Here is a 25,735-nt window from a genome sequence, read left to right on the forward strand (position 1 = left end):
ATCATGACTGCGTCCCAGCGACCCTGATACCTGGTCTCCATCTCTTTCATGTCCTGATGGAATCTCTCCCCCCTGCTCATCACTCATTGAACCCAGGTTCTCAGGAAACCGGTCCATATGTGAAAATAGGTAATGCATCTTGACGCTCATGTTGCAGCCCAGGTTTCTGAAAGCAGTCAGCATGTTGTTGACAAGTTCTGCGTAGTTTCTGGCCTTATTTTGTTGCCAAGAAAGTTCTTCACTACCAGAACAAATGCCTTCCACGCTTCCAGTTCCACTTCGTTCATTGACTTTCCGAACTCTGGATCTCTGATGAGCTGGCGGACCTGAGGACCGTCAAAGATGCCAGCTTTCAACTTCTCCATGGTCAATCCTGGAAAAGCCTGGCACAAGTAAGTGAAGCAGTCACCATCCTTGTCCAGAGCCTTGGTGAACTGCTTGATTAAGCCGAGCTTCATGTGCAGTGGTGGGAAGAGCATTCAGTCTCTGTCCACCAGAGGGTCGTTGATGACATTCCTTTCTTTGCAAGGCACCAGTTCCTCCCGCACAGGCCAGTCCTTCTTCGTGTAATGCTGAGCACGGTCCCTACTATCCCACATGCACAGAAAACATGGGTACTTGGTGAAGCCAGACTGTTGTCCCAACAAAAAGTTCACCATCTTCAGGTCAACACAAATAAACCACTTATGCTGATCATAACCAATTTTCTCCAGCACATACTTCACCGCTTCATAGTTCTCCTTCAGTGTAGTCGAGCCAGCCAGGGGTATAGAGGCAAACTGGTTGCCGTTGTGTAGCAGAACACATTTCAGTGATCACTTGCTGCTGTCAATGAACAGTCTCCAATATTTGGGTTCGTACTGTGGCACTCCAAGCTTGAGCAGAAGCTGCGCAATATCTGCACAGTACACCAAGTCCTTCTCTTCTGAGAAAAAACGGAGGTACTCTTGATGCCTGTTGCAGAGGAAGCTGATGCGAGCACTGTCAGAGAGGAGGTTTTTTTCCTCCAATCTGGATGCCAACAGTTCGGCAGAGTCCTTTGACAAGCTGAGGTCGCGAACTAGATCATTCAACTCCTTTTGGGAAAATGGATGTGGAGCATCATCTTCAAGAACCACTTCTTCTTCTTCTTCATGTCCTTCAACACTGGAGGCATCTTCGTTCACTAATGTCAGGAAGTTCTCCGAAGATAGGCACTGGAATTTCATCACAATGAGCTACAGGACGACGTGCTGATTGAAGATCAGGATACTTGAGGCTGCTCCCGTTCTTTCTGTTGAGCCCACCAATTTAAGGAGCCGCACCAATTTATGGAAGATTTCGAGGTTTTATGATTTCAAACTGATCCCTTTTCGACATAATCACCCAGAACTATCGGACCTGAATACTTCTTGTCATTAAAATAATCATTTCCAATCAAAACAATTATTCGACCCGCACCAACTTCTTCTAAAATGCTCCACACAAGCGTACATGTGAACAAAAATGTAAAAAAAAACAGCATGTGGCCATAGCTCAAAAACTTGACCTGATTAAGCAAAACCAATGTGATTTTTGGATTCAGCGCATCAGATTCGTCCTAAATCAACTGAAAAAATGCAGACAACAAATTTGTTGTTGACCAGTGTAATAAAGGAAGGGAAATCAAACCAAAGTATAACTTATTAGGGTAAAAGAAGCTATAATTATACGAATAGAATGAAGTATTAATTTTTCTTTTACTTCAGCTGTATCATTACGGTTCAGTAGACTTCACTCACTGTAACTATAGTAAATCCTTAAACTAATACAAAATAGAGCTTAAGAAATGCTCTCATTTTTAGAGCAATGCTAATATTTGTGGGATGCCCACCTATCCTGTTAGACTTGCTATGCAAAAATGCCTATATTAGTGTTTATTGAATAAAACAAACTTTTTGCCAGCCATTGTGCAGTGAGCCCAAGCTCACAAGGGGCAGGTGGCTTGAAAGCAGCAATAAAGACATGACAAGAGCTTGGTATTGAAATGGTCACATATTTAATAATTACAGGTGTTAGTAGGCTTTGGCTTAGGCATTGAGTATGGGGTTGCCATATGTCCTTTTTCCCCCAGGCACTTCCTCTTTTTTATGGGTAGAGTCAGCATAGCGATCCATAGTTACAAGCAGAAGTCAGCTAATGTGTCTTCCTTTTGCTCTTCAAAATATGGCAACCCTAAATGTGTCCTGAATCAACCAGACTGATTTGTGGTTGATTACTCCACCAGGGTCAGCCCTGGGTTAAAGGATCCCCACTACAATGTGGGTCAAATAAGGTGCACCCACCCAAACATCATTTGGGGAGTTCTGCGGCCTGTTTTCTGGGCCTTCATACAAAAACTCTCCCCCTGGATCCCTTTACCAGGTTACCTTTTCCTCCAGAAAGTTGTGGCAGTTTCTATGAGGTAGGCAAAACCTCCAGACAGGCACAATTTGTCTGCAGGCAAACTCCTGCATGGTCCCAAATATGGTGACTGATAATCCCATAGCAAGTTCGTGCATGTGCATTGCCCATTTACCTTTGGGGAGGGTCGAAACATACAGGGAAGGTGGGTGGGATGTCCGTTGGAGGCCACACCACCCACTTTCATTGCAACTGGCATATATGCCATGGAGGCAGACCTGAATGGAGACAGGTGCCCCCCCCAGTCTAACCCCTCCCACCTGCCTCTAATGCCCCTGCCCACCTCTCAAATTGACTGCAATTGGCCAGTTTAAATTCAGAATATTGGCAGGAAGGCTCAGCAGTCCTACAAGCAGCCAAGGCTGGTGATGCAGCCAGTGGCTATGTGGGAGCGGATCTTTGTCCCCACCCTAGTTCGTCTGGTGTCACATGGGGCCACAGTTGCTGCGTCCATCACAATGGCAAGTGGTCCTTATATTACGTTTGTTCCTTGCATATTATGTTGCATAGAGTGAACTGATATAGCAATATAAGAAATATTAATTTTATATGCATGCTGTTGGAAGAGTTTGATATGTGTACATTATGCTATGTTGTTTGAATAATGATGAGATGCAGTCTCACCACAGGAATGGATTTTTAATTCAAAGGCCACTTTTAGAGATACTACTTTTTTTAAAAAAAAAATCATATGTATATATCTTGATTAGATACTTACATAGTATCTAATTTTATTTGAAAGATTAGTACAGGTTATCACAATGAGCCAAATTTATTTTTGTTCTGCTTCCCTAATGAAAAGACCATTCTATTAAAATATCCCTATCAGAATTTGATTTTGCAGTTTGTCAGTTCTTGAACACACACACACCCCATAATGGTATCTTGTATTGTAATGTTTGATATTCTGACTAGTCCAGAAAATGGTAGCTGTGCCTAAATCCTGTTGAAGCCACTGCTCTGAGCTTACTATGTTTCAACAGGATTAAGAAGCAGCTAACTTCATCTGCTGTGTATGCACGTGTGAGGGAAAATAAATGAATGAATGAATATTAAGATTGGTTTTGAGTCACCTGATAGTAATCCTAGTTTAAATCCATGAATACTTGTGTTTTGATGGGTGTGCTGACCTCCACAGAAAATGACTTGTTCAGAGTTCAAAGGCTGAAGACTGGAGCAGAACTCTGATGTTTCTTTAACAGTCAGCCTTAGGCTGAGCCCTATACAGCAGTTTTCTTTCAGACTGAAGTTCCTCTTTGCTCCATTGTGCAATGGTTCAGTTTGTATGTAACACTAAACTAGAGTTTATTGTGGTTTATTGTGAGCATGCAGATGACACCTACTTCTCTTCTCCCCAAGAGGGAGTGGGAGCAGCCTTGGCTTACTCTGAAGCAGAGATCACGATATGTTTTGTTCCAAACAAACCACAACTGGTAAGTCAACAGCAAACCTTGACCACAGCCAATCACAAACAAACAACCACACACTAGGCCAACCCCAACCTCTCTCACCACAAAAGGAACACAAGTGAATAGCAGAGAACCTGCACAAGTGACACTGACACAAAACTCCACATATATTAAATAAAATAGAAATATTGCCACCCAACCCCAAGCCCACTCACCTTTCCCCCTCCACCTCTTTCCCCTTTTCTTCCTAATGTCTCAACAAATGAAACTGATCTGTAAAAAATGTTACTTGGGGGAAAAAGATAGAGAGACATTGCACATACTTTTGTAAACCAAGAAAATCTTTAATAAAAATACAAAAACAAAAAACAAACAGCAAACCTTGATTTAACATTCTGGATTGTTTGGAGTGGAAAAAAGCACAATTCCCAGGTCCAACGTAATACTAAACCAAGGAATACAGTTTCCTGCTCCCACTTTCTTTAGGGGAGGAGAGAAGTAGGTGTTATCTGCATTTCATGATAACCATTTATTGTTGGTTTTTGTGATGTGCAAACATTTTCTGTTTATTTTTTATATAAAAATAGCTTTAATTGGTTGAACAATAGTGTGCTAAACTCTTCATTGGAAATATCTAATATGGTGGAGCCCAACATTACAGGTTTTTGCCTTTTGTAGCATGTAGTAAAATATGTGTACCTTGGTACTACCCTACTCTGTGTTTCTTTGGTCACCAAGAGTAGCTGGAAAAAGCACAATACCCGATAACACCAGCTACTGTATGTACTGGGTAGGTGCAGTGTATTTTTATGTGAAGTATTTGCTAGCAGCTTATAAAAGAACACACTTGCAATGGCAACAAGCTGGCCTTTATTGTTACACTGTAGTCTGGCTCAACGAATACTTGATAAACACACACATTAAACACCTATATTGTACCTTACAGAAAATGTTAAAACTTTGCTCAGGCCCCTGACCAACCCTTCACCAGTTAAATCCACTTCCTTATAATATCCCCTGTAGTCTCAGAGTTCAGTAGACTGCAGAACATTGCTTCTCCTTTAAGACACTAACATATCTGTGAATAATGTTGGGTTCACCAATAGAAATCATCAATTGTATACCTGCAAAATAGTTGCAGACTAAGCTCCTGTGATTATTCAGTAGATCATTGTGACAGTTGCTGGGAATTAATGTCTCTTCTGATCACTACTATTATTACTTGCATCTGGGTAGTAAAATTAAGATTGCTTGCAACAGACAATCTGTTGATGTGTTTCACTCATCTTTAATATATTATCATCTTATGGACATGATCGATACTGCCTTGTGCTGTGAAATATAGAGCAGGGAAAACAGGATGTTCATTATCTCTCTTCCTTTTTAATGAAAAAAGAACTGTGCTCATTCTGATTCTTCTCATCTCTGAAATCATAGTTGTAAGTTCTGTAGGTCAGATTACACATGAACTACACTCCATTTGCTGATGCTGATTACACACAGCTGTTTTGGCAAGCATGTTTTGAGAGCAGCTGGATTACCCAGGTATGATTTACAATTTAATTATATATGTAGAAATTGGCATTATTTTAATGGTCATGGAGCAATTCATTGAAAATTCAAATGGCTTTAATAATATGTGTGCTACAATTCATAGTTTTATGAGCTGTTGTTTTTTTAAAGAGATTATCTGTTTATAAGACAATATCTTAAGTGATCATAATTTCTATGTGTGAAGTGTTTTACAAAATTGATTGAAATAATTTATTAAAGTAGATTGCGTGCAGTGGAACACTGATTTTTCTTACGTACCACTATACAATAGCCCAAATGTTTTGAATACAGAAAGAATGTTCAATCCATAGAATTTCCAACTAAAGGGATCTCTGATAGTAAAAGTCGGGTAGATGGTGCCTGGGGCAGTCCTGCCCCCCTCCAAAATCCTATCTTGTTAATAGACATAGGCATGGATTACATTGTATGTCGTGGTTCATTATTTTACTTATTTCTTTGGAACATATTAAGGTTCCTTATACAGACGGCGACCATTTTGTTCAGGGGTTCCATTCCTGACCTCCCCTTCCCATGCATTGGTGGAGTGTGCATAAGCCCACCCTGTTTCACCACCACTCCATTTTCAGGCCACTTCTGGGTTGGCAGCAATGAGCATGTGCATGCAAAATGGCCGCTGCGTTTACTCTCTATCCAGTATTGTCTACTCTGATTGAAAGTGCTATCTGATGAATATTTAGCTTACCTATCAGGTAGGTGAGGGGAGAATGGTGGATGGTATTGGTTTATTTTAAGCCCCTAACATCTTATAGAAGCCTGGAAGACAGGCCTAAGGTTGTGGGATGAATATCAAGAAACACATTTCCGTCCTGGCCATAGATTTCCACTTCAGTCTTGGAGAGTATTTGCTTTTAAAGGCCCAGACTTCTATCAGCCTGAACAGATCCTGCTACAGATTAGGTTGAGGAGAGAAAGTGCTTCTTCCAATCGATCAATCTGCAAAGGGGGCAAAGTTCCTAACAATTTTCATCCATTACTGAGGTTTTTAATTGCATTTTATGGATATTTATATAGACTGATTTTACTGTATTTTATACAGTAAAGGTGTATACAGTATTTTATACAGTAAGCTGCCTTGATGTATTTTATGAAAGTGCAGGTTTTACATACTAAAACAAATAAATACATAAAACCCAAAACTGCGAAAAACAGGTTTATAATACCCTTAACCCCAGTACCCCCCCCTTAAAAAAAAATCTATTCCATATTATGGCTTAATTTGGAATGCAAAGTATTTAGCAGCCATGGCATTTATTAGCATGGTGCTGAACTAGGAGTCTGCATTCACCTGCTGCCTCACAACTCCACTAAGGACATTAGGAAGACATCCCTCTCTATCAATGGCAGAAGCCCTTTACCACCAGTGAACAGCGGCACAAATCACTGCTAGCAAATTTTCAGATTTTATCTGAAAAATTAAAGAAACTCAACAAAAGAAAAGTGAATTTGAGATTAACGTAAGACCACCTGCATTGCTGTTGTCATGAGGTGCTCTGGCTTAATGTTGTTGACGTGACCTAGCTATTTAGGCTGTTGAAGTGTTATGGAATGCTTATGGCAGTTACAACAGATGAGGAGAAAACTTCGGCAACTTAACCAGTAAAGGTTTAGGTGACTGACTGGGCTGTGTACAGTATTGTTGGTTAAAATGTGTTCAGTTGTGAAGAAAGTAGTCAGCGGTCTCTGACTGGTTGTCTGTTAAGATTGTGTGTGTGTGTGTGTATAAGGCTGTCATGTCTGAATCGTGAGAGTATATGAGTGTTCTGTGTTAATAGTATGAGTGGATGGGTGCCACTGAAATATGTGGGAGGAAGCAAGGGAGGAGTAAATGCAAACAAAAAAATTACATGTACGGAAAATAATGAAGGGCTTTTTTGAGAAATTGTCTATATTCAAATGATTTGAGGATATAAATTAGGTCATAAAAATGAGCACGAAGGAGGCTCTGTGAATAATAAAGATTACTTGCCTTGGCTGAAAAATAGCATCTATATAGCTAGTAAGTAAGTAGAGGAAGTATTACCTTTGATTGCTGTTAAGCTATACGGTGGTGTCAGAAACCTAAAAGAGCAGTTTTGTAGAACAGTATAAATATTTTAAATTTGTATTGGTATTGCCTGATGTATCTACATGGTTCCATATTGTACAATTTAACTGGCTAACTCTATCATCTTTCAAAAATGGTGAACATTAATAACTTACAATTTGTCTTCCTTGAAATAAAAATATTTATTATGTATTTGCTATTTGAGAGGTTAGAATATATACATTGGGTGGGTGTTTCCAAATAATGCTTAATCTGAACAAAGCCTTTAAATGAAAACAGTATTGAACACCACGGTATAGTGTTTATTTCATTGGTTGATGAAAACCTCCTTATTCTGTGTGATACGTCATCTTCAGCGGAAAATGTAAAGCAGAACGTGTGTGAATACTGCCCATTATTCCATGTACTTTGCCATCACAAAATTAAAGATTGAATGACAGGAGTTTGTAGTTTTTTCCTAAACAAGCTCAAAAGGGCTTGTTCACAAGTTTAGCTTCTGGTAACCAGGTGACTGTAGTGTTGGTGTTTATTTTAATATACCATATGTAAGTCATGCTGTTGCTATGAAACCAGACAGTCTTCCATTGATGCAATATGTGGACTGACATCTGTCAGATTTTCCACCCAATGAAATGTGGCCCCATTATGTTTTAATTATTTGAAATATATTTGGAAGCCTGAATGCTGATACTGTATTCCTAAGCCCTGAAACATGTCATCTTATTGTGCCCTTATTTCCTATACGTTAAGCTAAATAGACTAACTGCAGTTAAGAGCCTGTCAGGGAATGTATGTCAAACACTAGGGGTATCATGCAATCAGACTGGTGTCAGGGTGGAAAAGTCAGTGGCTGGGAGGGTGGAGGAGGCTGACCTTGTTCTCTCAACATTGCCTTTACACTGAATGGAACAGATGAGATTCTGAATTATTCACAACACTGAAAGCTTATAATTGTTAGCATTGGTGGCAGCAACGGAGCATAGAGACAGATTTTGGTTGTTGTCAAAATGTCTGACCTGGTAACACTTCAAAGGCTTTCCTTCACAAAACTGTCTTTAAGAATTTAGTTTCCTTCCCCCCTCAAAAGGGTTTCATATGTAGGATTATTTCCATTCTTGTTTCCTGTAGGAATCTGGGTCAAAGAGGTTCAAGTTGAGATTTAGCACTGATTTACAGAAACTCAATAATGGAACAAAAGAGGTTTTTTTGAAGGCTTTGTTGTCTGGGCAGGTAATTTTTTCCAAGGGTATTGCACAATGCATAAAACAAACATTTGATATCATAATAGTGGTTTGGTTTTCTTATTAATAAATTGAAAGGGCTTTTTTCAGTAAAGCATTTCTTTGAATTTTGTAACACAGAGGTAAATAACAACATATTTCAACATTTTCCAGTCGAACTCCTCCTCCTGCCTGCCTCCCACCTTCCTGTTCCATAAGAGGAGTCAATGCTTAGTTGGTTTAATTGGGATGAAGCCTTATCTAGAATGGGAAAGATGAAATAAATTATCAATAATCATTAAAAAGTTTTACTCAACCATGCTGTTCTGTAAAGTCAATTCATTTTACTTGTGTTTATGCTGGACATATTTATAAGATATTGTCTTCTGTCTGTGAAGTAGATTACAGTAGATTACATTTGCTTTACCTGCCTTTGGATACTAGATTGCTACAGTTTATTTATAGTAGTATAAATGCAACCGTCAGAATACTCTCTAAAGGATGTGACTATCCATACATTAAGATCTTCAGAAGATGGTGTTTACACTGTTTGAGGCTAGGCAGATTACGACCACAGAGAGTGAAGGTCCTCTCATTGGTGGCATCTCATTATAAAATACTCTCCACAGACAGACACCTGTCTTCTTGTCTTTTGGTGCCAGGAAGTCTTTCTGCCCTGCCCCTGGGCCTTTTGGAAATATATAGTTTTTATCTATCTTGAAAACCTTGCTGCCTTTTTTGTTTCATGACTGCTTAGAACTGTTTTGTTTGTATTTTAATCAATGTAAACTGTGTTTTTTAATTAAAAAATAAACAAGCGATCTATTAAAAGCAGAAGATGGTCTGCTTTTTCACTATCAGTATCAAACCTGATTATTATTTGAAAGTACAGAGGTACCTTGGGTTACAAATACCTCGGGTTACAGACACTTCGGGTTATATACTCCGCTAACCCGGAAGTAGTACCTCGGGGTAAGAACTTGACTTCAGGATGAGAACAGAAATCACTCCGCTGCTGCAGCAGGAGGCCCCATTAGCTAAAGTGGTACCTCAGGTTAAGAACGGTTTCAGGTTAAGAACGGACCTCCGGGATGAATTAAGTTCATAACCAGAGGTACCACAAAAGGGGTGTGGGTATGGGTGTAAATCCTCATTTGTAGGTTTTGTTCTTGGTTGTAGTTGAGGAGGGAAAGTTTTGGTTCAGGCATAGGCAAACTCGGCCCTCCAGATGTTTTGGGACTACAACTCCCATCATCCCTGACCACTGGTCCTGTTAGCTAGGGATGGTGGGAGTTGTTTTGGTTCCATCTCAGGTTTGTATGACAAATAGTTTAGCTGCTGCTCCTTTCTAGGAGCTAGCATGCTTGCATGGTTCTGTGTGAACCAGGTATTGTACTGAATGTTTGGGTTAAAAAATACATAACATCTCCATTTTATTACAGTCATACCTCGGGTTGAAGTAGCTTCGGGATGAATATTTTCGGGTTGCGCTCCGCAGCAACCTGGAAGTAACAGAGCGCATTACTTCTGCATTTCGCCGCTCACGCATGCTCAGATGTTCAAAATGATGTCACGGCATGCACAGAAGCGGCAAGGTGCGCAGTCGCGTGTTACGTTCGTTTCAGGATGCGAACGGGGCTCCTGAATGGATCCCGTTCACATCCAGAGGTACCACTGTACTTTAATTTACCTCAGTGGAATTCAAAAAATGTGTATAGACTTCAGAAGAAAGATTTGAATTGATGTTGGGTGCTATGTTCATCCTTTCTGGTCATTTTGCACCACTGCATTAGTGCATTTAGTAATGGTCACTGTGGAATAAATTTTTCTGCTTGTGTAGTTACTGTACTTTAGATAATCACAGGACTTTAGTTTCCAGATGCTTTGATTCCCTTAATGTATAAAAATATATCCAATGGAGATTCACTAGAGCAAATCAGATCACATCTGACAATGACTATACCATTTAATTCATATTAATATTTGAATTTTGGAATTACATAAAATAGAAACATTTTAAATCATATATTGGAAATACACTGATTTAATTCCTCAGTTATAATTAACTTTGCATGTCTTTTGAGACAGCTTTTCCATTCATTTTATCAGGAAATTTCCACACATTGAAAGTACGAACAATTTGTCTCAAATATCACTCGTTCGGAGTTTACAGATTTAGCAGTCAGATACAAAAAAATGAAAATGAAATTAATTAGAAATAATATAATGGAATGAATTTAAAGCTGCATGATGTTGCTTCAAACCTCCTCCAAAAATATGCAGTATCCAAATAGCTTTGAGAGTATAAAATGTGAATGTATTTTCACACCAACTTTATATAGTACTACTATCCGTTGGTTTTGGTGGCGCTGAGCTTAGATTCTGTGAAAGAACTGAGCTTCCCATCAATGGGTTCCATTGTTACTTTTGTCCATATGTCATCTTAAGACTTGCATTGCGAGATGCATGCCAACATCATTTTGAAGGGTATACACAAGCTTCTGGAGTGTTCACACAACAATAGTAAAATGAAAATCCATATAATCATTCTTACATATCCAAACACCACGTATTCTAATGCCTTTGTGTTTAAAGTGTGTGTGAGAGAGGGAGAGACTGAAAACCCCAAGTCCTCCTCAGTTGGCCATATTCATCCATAGACTAGTAGAAGCCAAGCTGCAGTCTCTTGAGGCAGAAATTCTACCAGGGCTGGGAGCAAGCCACATCTGCTGGAGGAAAGTAATGTGCCTGCAGAGAGGGGATTATGAAGGAAAGAAAAAAGCAGCAGGAGGGAACTCTTTGTGTCACTTTCTACTAATCTTATCCAGTTAAACAAAAGAGCAGGATAAATAAATGAGCATGCAAGGGAGAAACTCTGTATACTTGAGAAACATTTTAAAGGACTTGATCCAAAGTTCACAATTGTTTCACCATCTGAGTTGAGTTTTTTTGTTTTGTTTTGTTTTTATCTCAGAGGGTTTATTTTGTGGACATCAGCCTTCTGGAGGTAACATTCTTCACTTCTGTGCTCCCCAACAAAATTTGTTATCAATATTTTTTGTAGCCCAACTCCACAGGGTATTTTTGTACCCATGCCTGAGCTGCGACTCCCTCACCACCACCAAAAGTACCAGTTATTATTGTTTGCATTGTTTATTTATTCAGAATATTGCATTGCTTTTTGAAGTTTTCATTATGAGATTTCTTATTTGATAAGGACCTAAAAGGTTCCATTTTTTTTTTTGTTTAGGAGCTGGCTGGGTAAACATAATTAGACAACCTGGGGTGTGTATGTATATGTGTGTTTGACATATGCAAGGCAGAATAAGTGTGTAGGAAAAGGATTAAGCACCCCCTATCACGAGTTACTTACCTGAGGGAGTTTTGTTATACAGTATAGATATCATAACCTCCTGTTCAGACTACTAATGTTGCAGAGCATCTAGGCATGTAGAATATTTTTGAGCAGCAGGATTACATTGGCTTAGAGTAGATTAACCAAAATGTGTGTTTATTGGTAAAAAGGGAGGTTCAGGTTTGTATGTAACTATGGTTTATGCAAAAGGGAAAGAAGGTTTCAGCAAACCTATTCCTCCTGCAGAGGAGAAGAAAAGAGAGAAAGTGTACTGCTTGCGCTGCTGAGTAAACCACATTTACGTACAAATATGTGGTTTGATATCCTGGTTAACTATTAAAGTTAGAATAAGCCAGAATTGCAGCCAAAATATTTAGCATTTCTTGCATGTCCGGTAGATTACACATCGTAGTAAATATTCCAGATGCATAGAATCATAGAAATTGGAGAGTTGGAAGGGACCCCAAGGGTCATTAGTCCAACTGCCTGCAATGCAGGAGTCACAGCTAGTCCAGCATCCTGCTCTCACAGTGGCCAACCAGATGCCCAGGGGAAACCTACAAGCAGGACCTGAGCGCCAGAGAACTCTCCCCTGCCATGTTTTCCAGAAGCTGGTATTCAAAAGCATTACTGCCTTTTATAGAAGCAGCAGGATTGGTAACTACTGATATCCTCTAAACCAGGTTGCAGCATTTGTGACATTTTAGTTTAGAAAAAAGGCAAATGAAAGATGGCATTATATAAGTTCATAAAATTTTGCATGGCATTGAGAAAGTGGATAGAGAAAAGTCTCTCCACCCCCCCAAAAAAACCCTCAAAAACACGCATTCATACTTGTGGGCATCCAGTGAAGCTGATGGTTGGAAGATTTGAGGCAGAAAAAAAGAAAGTATTTTGTCATGCCACGGCATAGTTAAATTACAGAACTCACTCCCACAGAAACAATGATGGCTTCAAAAAAGGATTCGACAAATTTATGGAGTAGAGGGCTATCAATAGCCATGATTGTTATGCTCTGCCTCTACAGTTTGAGGCAACAATGCATCTTGGTACCAGTTTCTCGAAACCACAGTAGGAAAAAGTGCTGTGGTGCTCACTTCCTGCTTGAGTGTTTTCTACAGGCATCTGGTCATCCACTGTGAGAACAGGATGCTGGGCTAGAAGGGCCAATGGCCTGATCCAGCAGGCTCTTCCTGTGTTCTTATGATTCAATTACATCAATCTTATACAACCTGAACTGACTACCTGGTGATTGCTAGGCTTATTTCAAGGTGCCAGTGTTAGCCTTCAAAGTTCTAATTAGTTTAGGACCCATGTACCACCTCCTTCTTCATGTTCCTTCATGGATGCCTTGATCATCATCTGAAGCCTTTCTCTGGATACCTTAACTTTGTGAGACTCAGCTGACGGCAACAAAGGCTAATGCATTCTCTGTGGTGGCAGAGGTCCTGTGGAATGCCTCGTCAAGTAAAGACATGACTGTTCAAAAGCACCTTTGGCTGATTTGTTTAGTGCTTGGCTGTCCTGGAATTGTTACTGTGTTTTTTTTAAAAAAAATGAGCATTATGGTATTTAATTGGGGGATTGTTTTATTTTTAGAATAATGTTATTGTATTGTGGCTTGTTAGCTGCCTTCAGTGCTTTTGTTAGTAGGTGTGGGGTATACGTTTTTTAAAATTAAATAAATCTATAAATAAATTCACCAAGGAATAAGTGCTTTTGTGAGCTGAAATAAAGATAGGTCTTTTGATCTACCTTAGCTTTCTGTCTTTGTTTCATTGTTATATTTGCTGGTATAGTTGTAAGCTTTCTGTTTTATTGTTCACATTCCTCCATTTTTATTATTCTATAGTGAACAGTAATTGTTCCCCTTTCATTTGTATTGTTTCATTTCCTTTGTTTGGCTATAGCATTTCAACATCTTTCTCCTTCACCACCATTCCTACCTGCATTTCGTCCCACATATTCCTTTCAACCTTCATGAATGCGATTCTCTTTCACTCAAATGAGTCATTTCACTGCTGCTTCTCAAGCAATCCTGCCTCTCGCTGTCAGTTCTCCCTTTTCTTTAAGCAAAAAGATACTGTCCTTAGACAAATCTCTCTTGTTAAAATCGAAGTCAGATTTCATTTTCACTCTCCACAAAAATATACCACAATAACCTAGCAATCAAATCCTCTTGACTAAATCCCTTCCAATCCACCCCAAACTATTATCAAATAATCCCCCAATGTCAAATCAAATGATCAGTTCTTAATGTCTTCCCGCATGTTGCTCTTCTCAGTCCGTCTCTTACAGAAATCCCTGTTCTGTTATTTGCTAGGCTGCTGGTGGTGTTTCCAAACAAATTAGTTCACAATTGGTTTCTTTAAGAAAGCATTTTACAGAATAATTCCCAAAATTATAACCCTTCAAATGGTGGAGACCACTAAAAGTTGGTGAATATTTGTGAATGATTATGATGCTTACCATCCATCCCTGTGGTTTTGCATGGTTTGTTGATGGTTACTGGTTTGCATGCTGAAGCTTTCTCAACAGCTTCATAATTTTCTGAAGTACTCTTTTGAAGTGAAATCGCTTTGAAGCAATACAAGAAAATCTATGATAATTTAGATTTTTTTATGGCACTTGTAATGTCTGTATTCATTAAATATAATGTTTATTTAAAGAAAAGATATAAGAAAATCTAGTATTTGAATTTGTAGGTGCTGAATTGAACAGATAGTACTCAGTCTTATGTATATGCTGGATTAATTAATATTTACTACATTTTATCGTGTGTATGGGGTGTTAAGGAAAGGGTAGTACCTGTGGTGGGAGACATGCTGTGCTCTTTCTGGGGTAGTCTGTCCACCTTTGGTCCCCACCCTGCACTCAGTTCTCACCTGTGGCTCCTAGAAGCTGTCAGCATGTGACAGCAGCCTCACATTGAATGTATTTGACTGGCTGACCAATCAAGTGAGGGTAACCAATGGGTCTCAAACCCTCAATAAGTTAGAGACTTCTCCTAAATGGCAGACAAGCTCTGGTGGATTGAGCAGACGAGACCAATAGTGAGTCCAGTGGTCAAGAAGGCAGTTTCTGCCCATGCTGTAGAGGGAAGTGAGGGGCAGATGGGGCTCATCAACCTGGGAAGGCAGCCCAACTAGGAGAAGGAAGACTCTGATCATAAACCTCAGTTGCCTTGCAGGATATATTCAGTAGAAGTCATGGCTAAGGAGTGACCCTACACAAATCCAGAGTGGAGTCCCTAAGACAGTTGGATGGTGTCTTGTCTGCCTCCTTCCGGCAACTCCCGCAGCCTAGCTGGTGCCAAACGTATTGCTCTCGGCTTTCCTTTGGACCACATCAGCGACGCTGGCCGGGCTGGGTGGGTCTTGTCATCTGGGCAGCCCAGGACCTCCATACACACTGCCCAGGCATGCGCTCACCCTCAGAGGCATACTTCATTGTCTTGCAAGACAGACAGATGCCAACAACAGCTACATTTTCGGGGACAGCTGATGTTTTGAAATTAACTTGCATGCAACCTTTTCTCTTAGAAAAACGTGATTTCTATAAATTCTTAATATAGATATAAATTTCTACAAATTTATTTACATTCCTTTAGCTCAGTGTGTTGTAGCAACCAAACCAAGGCTTTGCTTAGTGTGGTAGTGGGATTGTGGTTTAAGTTATCTCCTCCTTACAAGGCAAACTGAATTTTGTTCAAAGTAAACAATATTCCTCCCCCTGGTTGAAGGCCCACTTAATTAGGTCTAGGAAAGGAGACAAGCTGTGGGTTCTCCGAAGACCCCAATAAATTTTGCTTTTTCATGAAGGATAGATATTTGATGTCATTAGAATAATTTTCCTTAAGAAGGAAATGTTATAAACCAATGAAAAAATATAAACTAACTTAGACAGTCACCCTCCTTGCTGAATGTCAGGTGCATGGCAAATGCTTCTTATTTCAGCAAGCAATTTAAGGTAGATTTCTGTTTTTATAATTAATTATTCTTCTCTGTATGTTTTCTGCATGATTTTTTTATGCACACTGTTTAGAAATTCTGAATATGAAGGTGTATGTAAATACCTTCAGTAAATAAAGTTCTCAGTGGGGATTATGAAACTAGTAGCCCAAGGCCCAAAGAATCTTGTTCCATCAGTTCCTGTGGAGTCCCCTCTGCTGACTTCCTCTGTTCCTCTGACTCAAAAGGGTAAGTGGGGGGGAGAAGAAGGGATACCTATTCTGAGTGCCAGCAAGCCTCCTGTGAAATTTAGTACAGTACTTGTTAAAGATCAAGCCCATTTGGTGAACAGCTTTACACCCTAGCCACCTGTTCATTTTGCAGCACTGGAAAATAAGAGAAAACAGATCATGTGCTATTTTGTATTTGATTAATCTTAAAATATAGGGGTTGTTGATGGCTTGGAGAGAGTTTTGGCTTTGGTCTCGTGACAGGGCTTCTTTATTCAGAATACCGGCTTCAGAATCATACTTGGCTGTTTTGTACATGAAGACAGTCTTCTGATATTTAAGATTCTAGATATGATGACCCGAAATATCCATGTATTAAGAGTCATCAGTTTGACTAATGGTAGACCATAGCTACAGATCATCTTAAGCACCTCTTCAGAGCATCATTTTTCCAGCTCAGTTGATTTCTGACATATCTCACTTTATCAGTCACTGAAGTGGAAATTCCATCACTCTTCTATGTGTTTTGAATTTTTCTTGTGTTTATTTGTAATAGGTTTTATGGATGATTAGTTATGTGAATTGTGTCCTTTTTTTGTGGAACTGGCCAGTTCTTAATTCCCGTGCCACCATGTAAAACTCCAGTTTTTATTTAAGCTTTTCATGTTAGCATAGTTGTACTGGTTTATTATTTGCCCTTTTTTATATGTGAAAATATAGTCTGTTGTTGAGAGAATTTTTATATCTATATATCTATATATATATATCTATCTATCTATATCTATATCTATCTATCTATCTATCTATCTATCTATCTATCTATCTATCTATCTATAAAAATATCCAGGAGGTTATTGCTTAATAATTAATAAATTCACAAAAGAATAAGCTTAAAATACTAATAGTATGCAATATTTTTTCTTCTTTTAAAAATAGACAATGCACTGTCTTGTATACTTCTGTTCCTAAGACTATTTTGACTTCTGATGACTTAATTTACCACTTTAAAGTTTTATAGATCTCTTCCTATATAAAGCAGGAAGAGACTGGCAACAGAGCAGCATAAATACACACCACAAAGTTCTGTTCCAATATATTTTGCTCATTATTTGCTCAAATACATTTTGAAGTTGTCAATATTCATCTGTCAGTAATTTATCTGTATAAATTTACAGAATCTGTTTCTGTTGCTTTTGAAAAAGCTTTTCAGTTTCAAAATGAATGTTGGAACTGATCAGTGGCTTAATACATTATTACACAAGTGAGCAGAGACATGACATTTATCACTATATTTAGAACAGATTCCTGCAGTAGCAAAGAAATTCCATGAGCAGAACAGCCTGAAATAAGCAAGTTGCCTTGTGATGTGTTTACATTACATTCACTTTTTAATAGGGAGTTTGATTAAAAGGATTATCCAGTGTTGAGATCACCTGCCCTCTCAGTTTTGGAAAAGTGATCTTATGCAGTTGTTTTTTGTTTTAAATTATTGCTCCGACCAACCAATATTTTGTTGTTTATGTGTTTATTTTGATTTTAATCTCTCTTTTTGTTTCTTGTTTGAAAGATAACTAGAGAACACCTGAAGTTTAAACACTAGCAATGTAAAACGTTCATAGCTGTGGCCAGGGGGAAAAAATAATTCAAAACCCTAAAATGTATTTTATATAATTGAGTTTTTATTTCTATTCTTTGACAGTGGTACCTCCGGTTATGAACGGGATCCATTCCGCAGGCCCAGCCGCATCCTGAAAACTTTGTAACCGGAGGTGCCCTTCTGTGCACGTGTGCAGCACAATTGAGCGCTTCTGCGCATGCACACATTGCGAAACAGGGTTGCCGCGTTCACAACTCGAGGATTATGTTACCCGAAGGTAACGTAACCCGAGTGTTAGATAGTGGGTAGACATAGCAGACGACACAGCAATTTCTCCAAAGCAGCTCTTTATTTGTAAGCTGGAACAGAACTGAACAGCAAATAGCTCAGCTGGCCTGCTTTTGTAGGCAGCCGGCTATCAACATTGTAGCAACAACAACCCAGGGTTTCCCGCCTAAAGTAACTGACGTGGACCTGAGTGAAAACTACGGTATATACATGATACTCCTGGTGGCCAGGGTGAGAACTTCAATACATAACACTGAGGGTCCACTGTATATTGTATTGTTGTTTTATTGCTATGGCTGATGGCTGACACAAATAAACATTCATTCATTCATTCATTCATGACTTCTGTTCCTTCTTTTTCTTCGTGGTTTTCCCTATCAAAATGTAAAAGGAAAATGGATGGTTTATGTAGCATTAATCCTTGTCATTAGACAAACTGTAATAATGAAAGGGGGCGCTGAGAGATATTTAAGGAATTAAGGCTCTTGTAAACCTAGGACGGAGTGAAAAGTTCTAGAAACAAGATGTTTTTGGAAGACAAGAGAGATATCAAACTGATCTCAGCCACTGTTAGTGAACAGAAGATATGAAGGAGATAATAGCATCCTATATAAGTGCTTGGAAAGAGGTGCTGGTTTGGTGCTCTTACAAGTCAGCAACATCATATATTAAAAGATATGCTAATTGCTGATTCTTCGTTACAAAAGATTTTAGAACCCACCTGCCAGTTATCCATTCTGCTCCAATTTCCCTTGTGAAACCTACTCCAATTTGTGAACTATTGCTATAATCACTGTTGATTTTATCTATATGATGCATGGTCATTGACATCAATTTTGTATTTGTAATTGTGATTTACTGTAGATTTTACTTTTCTCTCTGTGTGTGGCTGTTTGTTTGTTTTTAAGGCAGAATGTCCATACAGTATTGTTAGCTATTGCCTTCAAAATTTAGCTGGGGTTTTTTAAAATAAAAAATTTAAACCAAATGTTTTCTCTTAAAACTACACAACCTACAGAGGACATACAAAGCATGTGAAGGATGATGAGAGCATTATATGCATTAGCTGGAACTGGCATCATGTTGCCAAACCATATTAATCCTTAAGGGAACTTGGTGGGTGAAACTACTGTTCTGAAGTGAATGCTGTAATTTTCTATAGAAGTTTAAAAGGCCTGCAGGCATGCTAAAAACTTAGCTGGATATTGCAGTTAACACTCTGTAACATGACCCCAAAGCCTAATCTACATAGCAACAATTCAAATACATGTTATAATAATATATGTTTGCAGCTCTGTGGAACCAATATAGTACAGTATTGTTATTTTCCCCTCTTTGACAGCCAACCATTAAATCCACTATTTTCATCTCCTTTTCTTACCTCTAATATACTTTAATTATAGGCAGAGTCTATATCAGTAAATAGAGCTGTAGAAAAAAAAATAGACTGAGGTTTCTAAAGAGATCTGAAACTTTGTACTTAACCATTAATATAATTACTGGAGTTACCTTGCCTTTTAAAGCTTGGTTGTGCTTGGGGTTAGGAGCAGAGCAATCAGACTTCGTCCTAATTTAGTATAATGGAAGTTTTAAGTATATTTCAATATTTTGGGTGGCGAAAGTCCAGTGGTTGAATACTTACATATTTCTATATATTTACATATTCTTACTCCTGAGCAGGTCCATAGCTGGTCAGTGTCTAGGTAGGAGGTCCGATGGGAACTACACATAACCACCTTGCGTTCCATGATGGAAGAAACATGTGACATAAAAGTATAAAGAAATAAACATCATTTTATTATCTATTTTTTTACAAAACAAAACAAACCACATTTTCAGTTATTGACCCATTTTGGCCCATTACTTTTTTATTATTCATTGTAAATTGAATATGCATGAAATTTTAATCTCTGAAATGACTCAACATGTGCAGTCTCATCTTCTTGTTCTGTCACTGTGATTGCAGTTCCAGATATATGTGCAGAAGTCTGCTCCTAAGCTTGTATAGTTCCCAGCTAGATATAGAAGTTCATACAGTTGATATAAAGATAGGTGTGTGTGCCTTTTGTGTGTGTTAAAAAAAGAATTTAAAAAATACTGAAGAAACATCCTCTGACACAGTATTCATGTGTATGAAATGGTCCCCTCAGGTCATGACTATAGATTTAATCTTCGGAAATATTATTCTGAATTAAGCATTTCTTAGAGCATCATTCACCTGGCTATTTTAATCACTGCTATTTTTCTATAAAAAGAGGTGCCGGAACTTTCCACAAACACCTCCCTTGTTCTCTCATACTGGCAATGGCACCCACCAGAGAGGTGCTGGAACTGAGTTCCTATCAAGAGCTATCAATAATACTTATCAATAATATTTCCTAGATGGCTTACAATATAAAAAGAAACAGTATACATTGTTTCAAAATACAGTTCAAACTACGAAGATCAATGAAAATAACTACCAAACGATTTATGTTGTGCTGTTATTTCATCAATGGTGCAGAACCTGTTTAGTCATCTTTACACTTCTTTGCATGTGAGAGCAATAGATAGGAAAAATCTCTAATGAAGTATTTTAATGTTGTCATGTTTTTAAAAAATGATTTAAATTGTTGAAATCGTTAGTTATGCAATTTTGTTGGGGGGTTTCACTTATCTTATGAAGATAGCCAAAGCATTTTGGTAACTCCCATTAGAACATGCTCCTCGTGATAGAGATAAGAAAGAAAATGAAAACATACTAAAGTTTGACCAAAGTTTGTTGGCACTTAAATTCACTTACCTTTCAGGTACTTTTTGGCATAAAAAATGATCATAAAGTTATGACCTCAGATCTAAAAGTTGCATGTTATTTGTCATTGGTTTGCTCTGTAGAGAAGCTACTTTGATTTCTTGATCGGAGAAAAAGGGCCTTCAATTTGAAGAAGTTCATAGTATGACAAGGTGAAAATGTCATGCAATAATGAGACAGCATTGTGGTATTGAAAGTATTTTTTTAAAGCCAACAGTTTCAAGAAACTCCACACTAAAACGCCAGAAGCACATTTTATTTTTCTTGACCTCCTTTGCTGATTGACAATCTCTAAGTTTCAACATTAAATACCCTTCTAAATTTAGCAGAAATTCATGCTTTGTAGTTCAACTCCTCTTTTGCAGCTTTCTAGAGGAGTGTTTGTACTGTAGTACACTGCAGAAAGCTTTTTACTATCAGACTGCCTGCCTTTCTAAATATATATTGGATGTTTGTCTTTCCACATGGAAAAGCATTCGGTTGGTTTTCTTTTCCAGGGGCAAATTTTCTACAGAGTAATTCTGTGAATTCTTAATTTGCATACAGGTATGCAGTGGTACCTCGGGTTAAGAACTTAATTTGTTCTGGAGGTCCATTCTTAAACTGAAACTGTTCTTAACCTAAGATACCACTAATGGGACCTCCCACTGCCGCTGCGCCGCCGGAGCACGATTTTGGTTCTCATCCTGAAGCAAAGTTCTTAACCCGTGGTACTATTTCTGGGTTAGCGGAGTCTGTAACCTGAAGCGCCTGTAATCCGTGGTACCACATGATTTAGGGACGCGGGTGGCGCTGTGGTCTAAACCACTGAGCCTAGGGCTTGCCAATCAGAAGGTCGGTGGTTCAAATCCCCACGACGGGGTGAGCTCCCGTTGTTCAGTCCCAGCTCCTGCCCACCTAGCAGTTCGAAAGCACGCCAAAGTGCAACTAGATAAATAGGTACCGCTCCAGCGGGAAGGTAAACGGCATTTCCGTGTGCTGCTCTGGTTCGCCAGAAGTGGCTTAGTCATGCTGGCCACATGACCCGGAAGCTGTCTTCGGACTAACGCCGGCTCCCTCGGCCTATAGAGTGAGATGAGCGCGCAACCCCAGAGTCGTCTATGACTGGGCCTAACGGTCAGGGGTACCTTTACCTTTACCTTTACCTTTATACATGATTTGCTTTTTGTCCTTCTGTCTGTCACACACTTGCTTCCCCCCCAAAAAAATTTTTTTAGACATGTTAAGCAATGCTAGGAACATAATCAGCTTCTAATTTAAACCATATGAAACAGGATGGGTGGGGGCTCCAGGCACCTTCTTCCTTGTTTGGGAAGAAAAATTCCCAGATACCAACCACTACTCTTACCATCCCCTACATTGTTTTGTAGGGGAAAGGAAGATATCTGAGAAGGGGAAACATGTAATAGTTTGAAATGATTCTGTTGATTGTAGCCTCCACATATCTCCCTTTCAAAATACTTCCTTCTTCCTTTAAAAGGATTTTTAAAGGTATGGTTGCATACCTTCACTTTCCTACTGCAAGATCACAATATGGATAGCACTGGAAAAATGGATGGCAAGGGAAAAGAGCCTAGAATGGATACATTTAGAAGCAGCGGTGAGCTTATTGGAAACTGAGCTAGCTGAGCTGGGATGCTGAAATAATAATGGATGGAAGGAGCAGGAATGCAAACCTTGTTTCTCAGAGAAGGATGACCACTTTCAACAATTAAATTCAGGACAAACATGTACACTGATCGCGAAAATCTGGGACTGATATATAAGTTGTATTAAAGATATTGGTGTTGGCAGGCTTTTCATCCCCTGGTATCAGTGCAATTCCTTCTGGAGCAGTGCATGTTTTCGATAAAAAGAAATATCATACATGTTCTATCATAGTAGTACACTGATAAGCACTGGAAATACTTTTGTATTAATACATAGGAGTTGACATTCGGGCAAGAGGTCTACACCTTCCGACATGAAGAGAAAATGCTGCTTCTTACTAGTTTTGAAATGTAACAAAATTATTTTTGTGTAACAAAATTCTTAGAAGGGTGATTTCGGTATTCACAATATGTATTTCATATATAAAACCTGAGATTCATACAGGAAAGCATTTCAGCCCTCTAGAATAGTTTTGATAAGACAAGATGATGAAAGACCTGTTCCTCTTAGAATTCTGAATCACAATATGATTGCAAATTAAATAAATGCTCCAAATCAGTTTAAGGGAGATGACTGATTAATTTGTTTGAAACAAAATGCTCTGAAGGCAATAAGTGAGCAGAAAGAAAGGAATTTTAGATTTCTTTTGTTGGACAGGAAAGAAGCACAGCTTGATATTGCGTAGTGATGAATTCTGTATTTCAGTGTAATATTCTTTTGCATAGGAACTGGCACATTCCATTGCTCAAGCTTTGTATTTTAATTAAGTGGCATATTTCAAATATCTAATACTGAAAGGAGCGCTGAGGAAAAAGATATCATTAGGTTCTGCCTCCTGAAGACAAAAGGTGGGTGGGAGAAATGGCATGTTACTACAAGAAATAGCAGCCCTGTTCATGAGCTACCATCAGGTATTTAAGTTCTCAGAGGTTTCTTTATGCCTCAAGGCAAAATAGTGGCACAGTCATTTGTGCAAAACCCATTTCATAAATTTTAAAATCTACAATAAATTATTATTGTGTCATAGAAATTGCTTTCTACCTGTTGAGTGAAAATTCACATAATTGATTTCTCTGTTATATTCATCACATATGTTTCTGTGCATAGGTGCCAGCTCCTAGGGTCCAGGGCACTTTCAGCCTCCTCGTTGTTTTTTGGGGTGAGATCCCCCTATCAGATGTTGGGTAGTGGGTGCACACCTTGCTCAAGGCTCTCAAACACAATCTTCCTTGCATGAAGAAGTTTACAAAGGGCTGTTTGAAAGTGCTCTGCTCCCTTTCAAAGTTGCAACAAATCACTGTGATGCCAGGCGATTGACAGGTGGGCATTGCCACCCACCTGCCAACTTTGGCCTGCAAGGGGTGGTGAAGATAAGGTTCTAGTGTTCTGGCCAGAAAACATTTCCCACCCCTGATGTATTCGCTTGTTGGCATTAAGAGAGCATACCAGCAATTTATGGTAGATTATACGCAGATAATACAAACCTATGTGTGTTTACTTGGAAACAAGTTGTACTTATTCAGTGGGAATAACTCCCTAGTTTAGGATTGTGGGTTTCATGCTGTAATTTTCTTTATTGGCCAAGATCTCTCAGCTAAGATATCAGTCATCCTGTTAAATAATTACCTTTTGTTGGTCTCTCTCAAACACAGTTCAGTTACAGCTAAAAGTCAGCTTTATGTAGTTTGATTAATAGTTTTGCTCCTGTTATTTACATACCTGATTATACAAATATATAAATTATATATTATCTGTTTAATCCCTTTACAGGTGGACTTAAATTGAATGTAGATCAGAATTTCAAGTAATCTGGCCTGATGTGCATACAGAAGGAATGAAGCATGGATGTGAAAGAACGCAGACCTTATTGCTCCCTGACAAAGGGCAGAAGAGACAAGGAACGGCGTTACACAAATTCTTCAACAGAAAACGATGAGTGCAGAGTTCCTACACAGAAGTCCTACAGCTCAAGTGAAACTTTGAAAGCTTTTGATCATGATTCCTCCAGATTGCTGTATGGAAACCGGGTAAAAGACTTGGTCCACCGGGAGTCAGATGAGTATAGCAGACAAGGTAGGCATACTATTCTTAAGCAGTTAACAGATACATTTGTATACCAGTATGCAGAATTCATACTTTAGGTGATCCCTTAATGTCAGTCTTATAAATGGTTCAGGAATGTTTGAAATTTCTCTCATAATACTATTGCATTTGCTTTACACTCCTTTAACAAATGGCAGGGGATTTAGACATGATCATTACTTTAAAAAATACTCTGATTTAATCTCTAAGGTTTGCTGAGAATGTCCTCTTTCCTATGTATATTCCAAATCAAATACAACAAAGGCGTTTGTTGGAACATTTGTGAGATTCTTATTTTGTGGGTTAGAAATACTAACGCAATGTACTCAGTCCCTGAAAGCAACAAGCAGCATGGGTTTCAGCCTTGGTTCCTTGCCAGCCCACACAGCTGGTAAGACAACTGCAGAACTATTTTGACTTGCCATATTGTTGTGGAGCTGTTCCAAGGAAACAAAGATCCTGTCTTTTCCAGTTCATTTTTGACACTGCCACTTGTGAGGTTTAAGCACCTTTACAGGAACGTATGTATATAGGCATGAGCAAATGGGACTTGTCAACATGTGAAGGTAGCCCATCTAGGAGAAGGAAAACTCTAATCCGAAACCTCTGCTGCCTTGTGGGATATCTTCGGGAGAAGGAAAGGCTAAGGAGTAAGCCCTGCGCTATCCAGAGTGGAGTCCCTAAGACGGTTGGATGGTCCCTTGTAAGCCTCCTTCTGGCAACTCCTGCATCCAAGCTGCTGTCAAATATATTGCTCTGTTTTCCTTTAGAGCACATCAGCAAGGCCAAGGGGGTGTCTTCTTGTCTGGACAGCCCAGAGCCTCCATACACACTGCCCGGCCTTCCTCCCCAGGGAGGTCACTTTGGTGCTGTTAGTGCAGCAGTTTGACTTTACCTCTGGAAGTACCTTCCATTGTCTCTTGAGATAGGTGGGTCCCAACAGCAGGAACATTGACAGGCTGTGGAAAAAAGCACTTTGTGACTACTTCATTATTACAGAAGTACTTTCCCCAGAAGATTTACCGAAATATGAACTTCAACGTCTTTGGTTCAGGTTCTGTCATAAATCAGTATGGATAAACCAGGGCTAGGGAACCTGTGGCAATACAGATGTAATTTGCTG

At 39.0% G+C, this 25,735-nt stretch overlaps 1 protein-coding gene across 9 annotated transcripts in view; it reads left to right on the plus strand.

Moving 5' to 3' along the window:
* TENM3 (teneurin transmembrane protein 3) overlaps positions 1-25,735 on the plus strand; it is a 1,264,289-nt gene that overhangs the window by 945,466 nt on the left and 293,088 nt on the right. For 8 of the 9 annotated variants that reach the window (XM_081925878.1, XM_081925873.1, XM_081925879.1 and 5 more), the window contains one exon: positions 24,301-24,603. In XM_081925878.1, coding sequence (XP_081782004.1) covers positions 24,372-24,603 — 232 coding nt within the window. In that variant the 5' untranslated portion in view covers positions 24,301-24,371. Of the gene's footprint in view, positions 1-24,300; positions 24,604-25,735 lie in introns of those variants that run through there. The other variant, XM_081925885.1, reaches the window with a different exon arrangement.

The sequence above is a fragment of the Podarcis melisellensis genome (assembly GCF_964234715.1).
Source record: "Podarcis melisellensis genome assembly, chromosome: 9".
NCBI lineage: Eukaryota > Metazoa > Chordata > Lepidosauria > Squamata > Lacertidae > Podarcis > Podarcis melisellensis.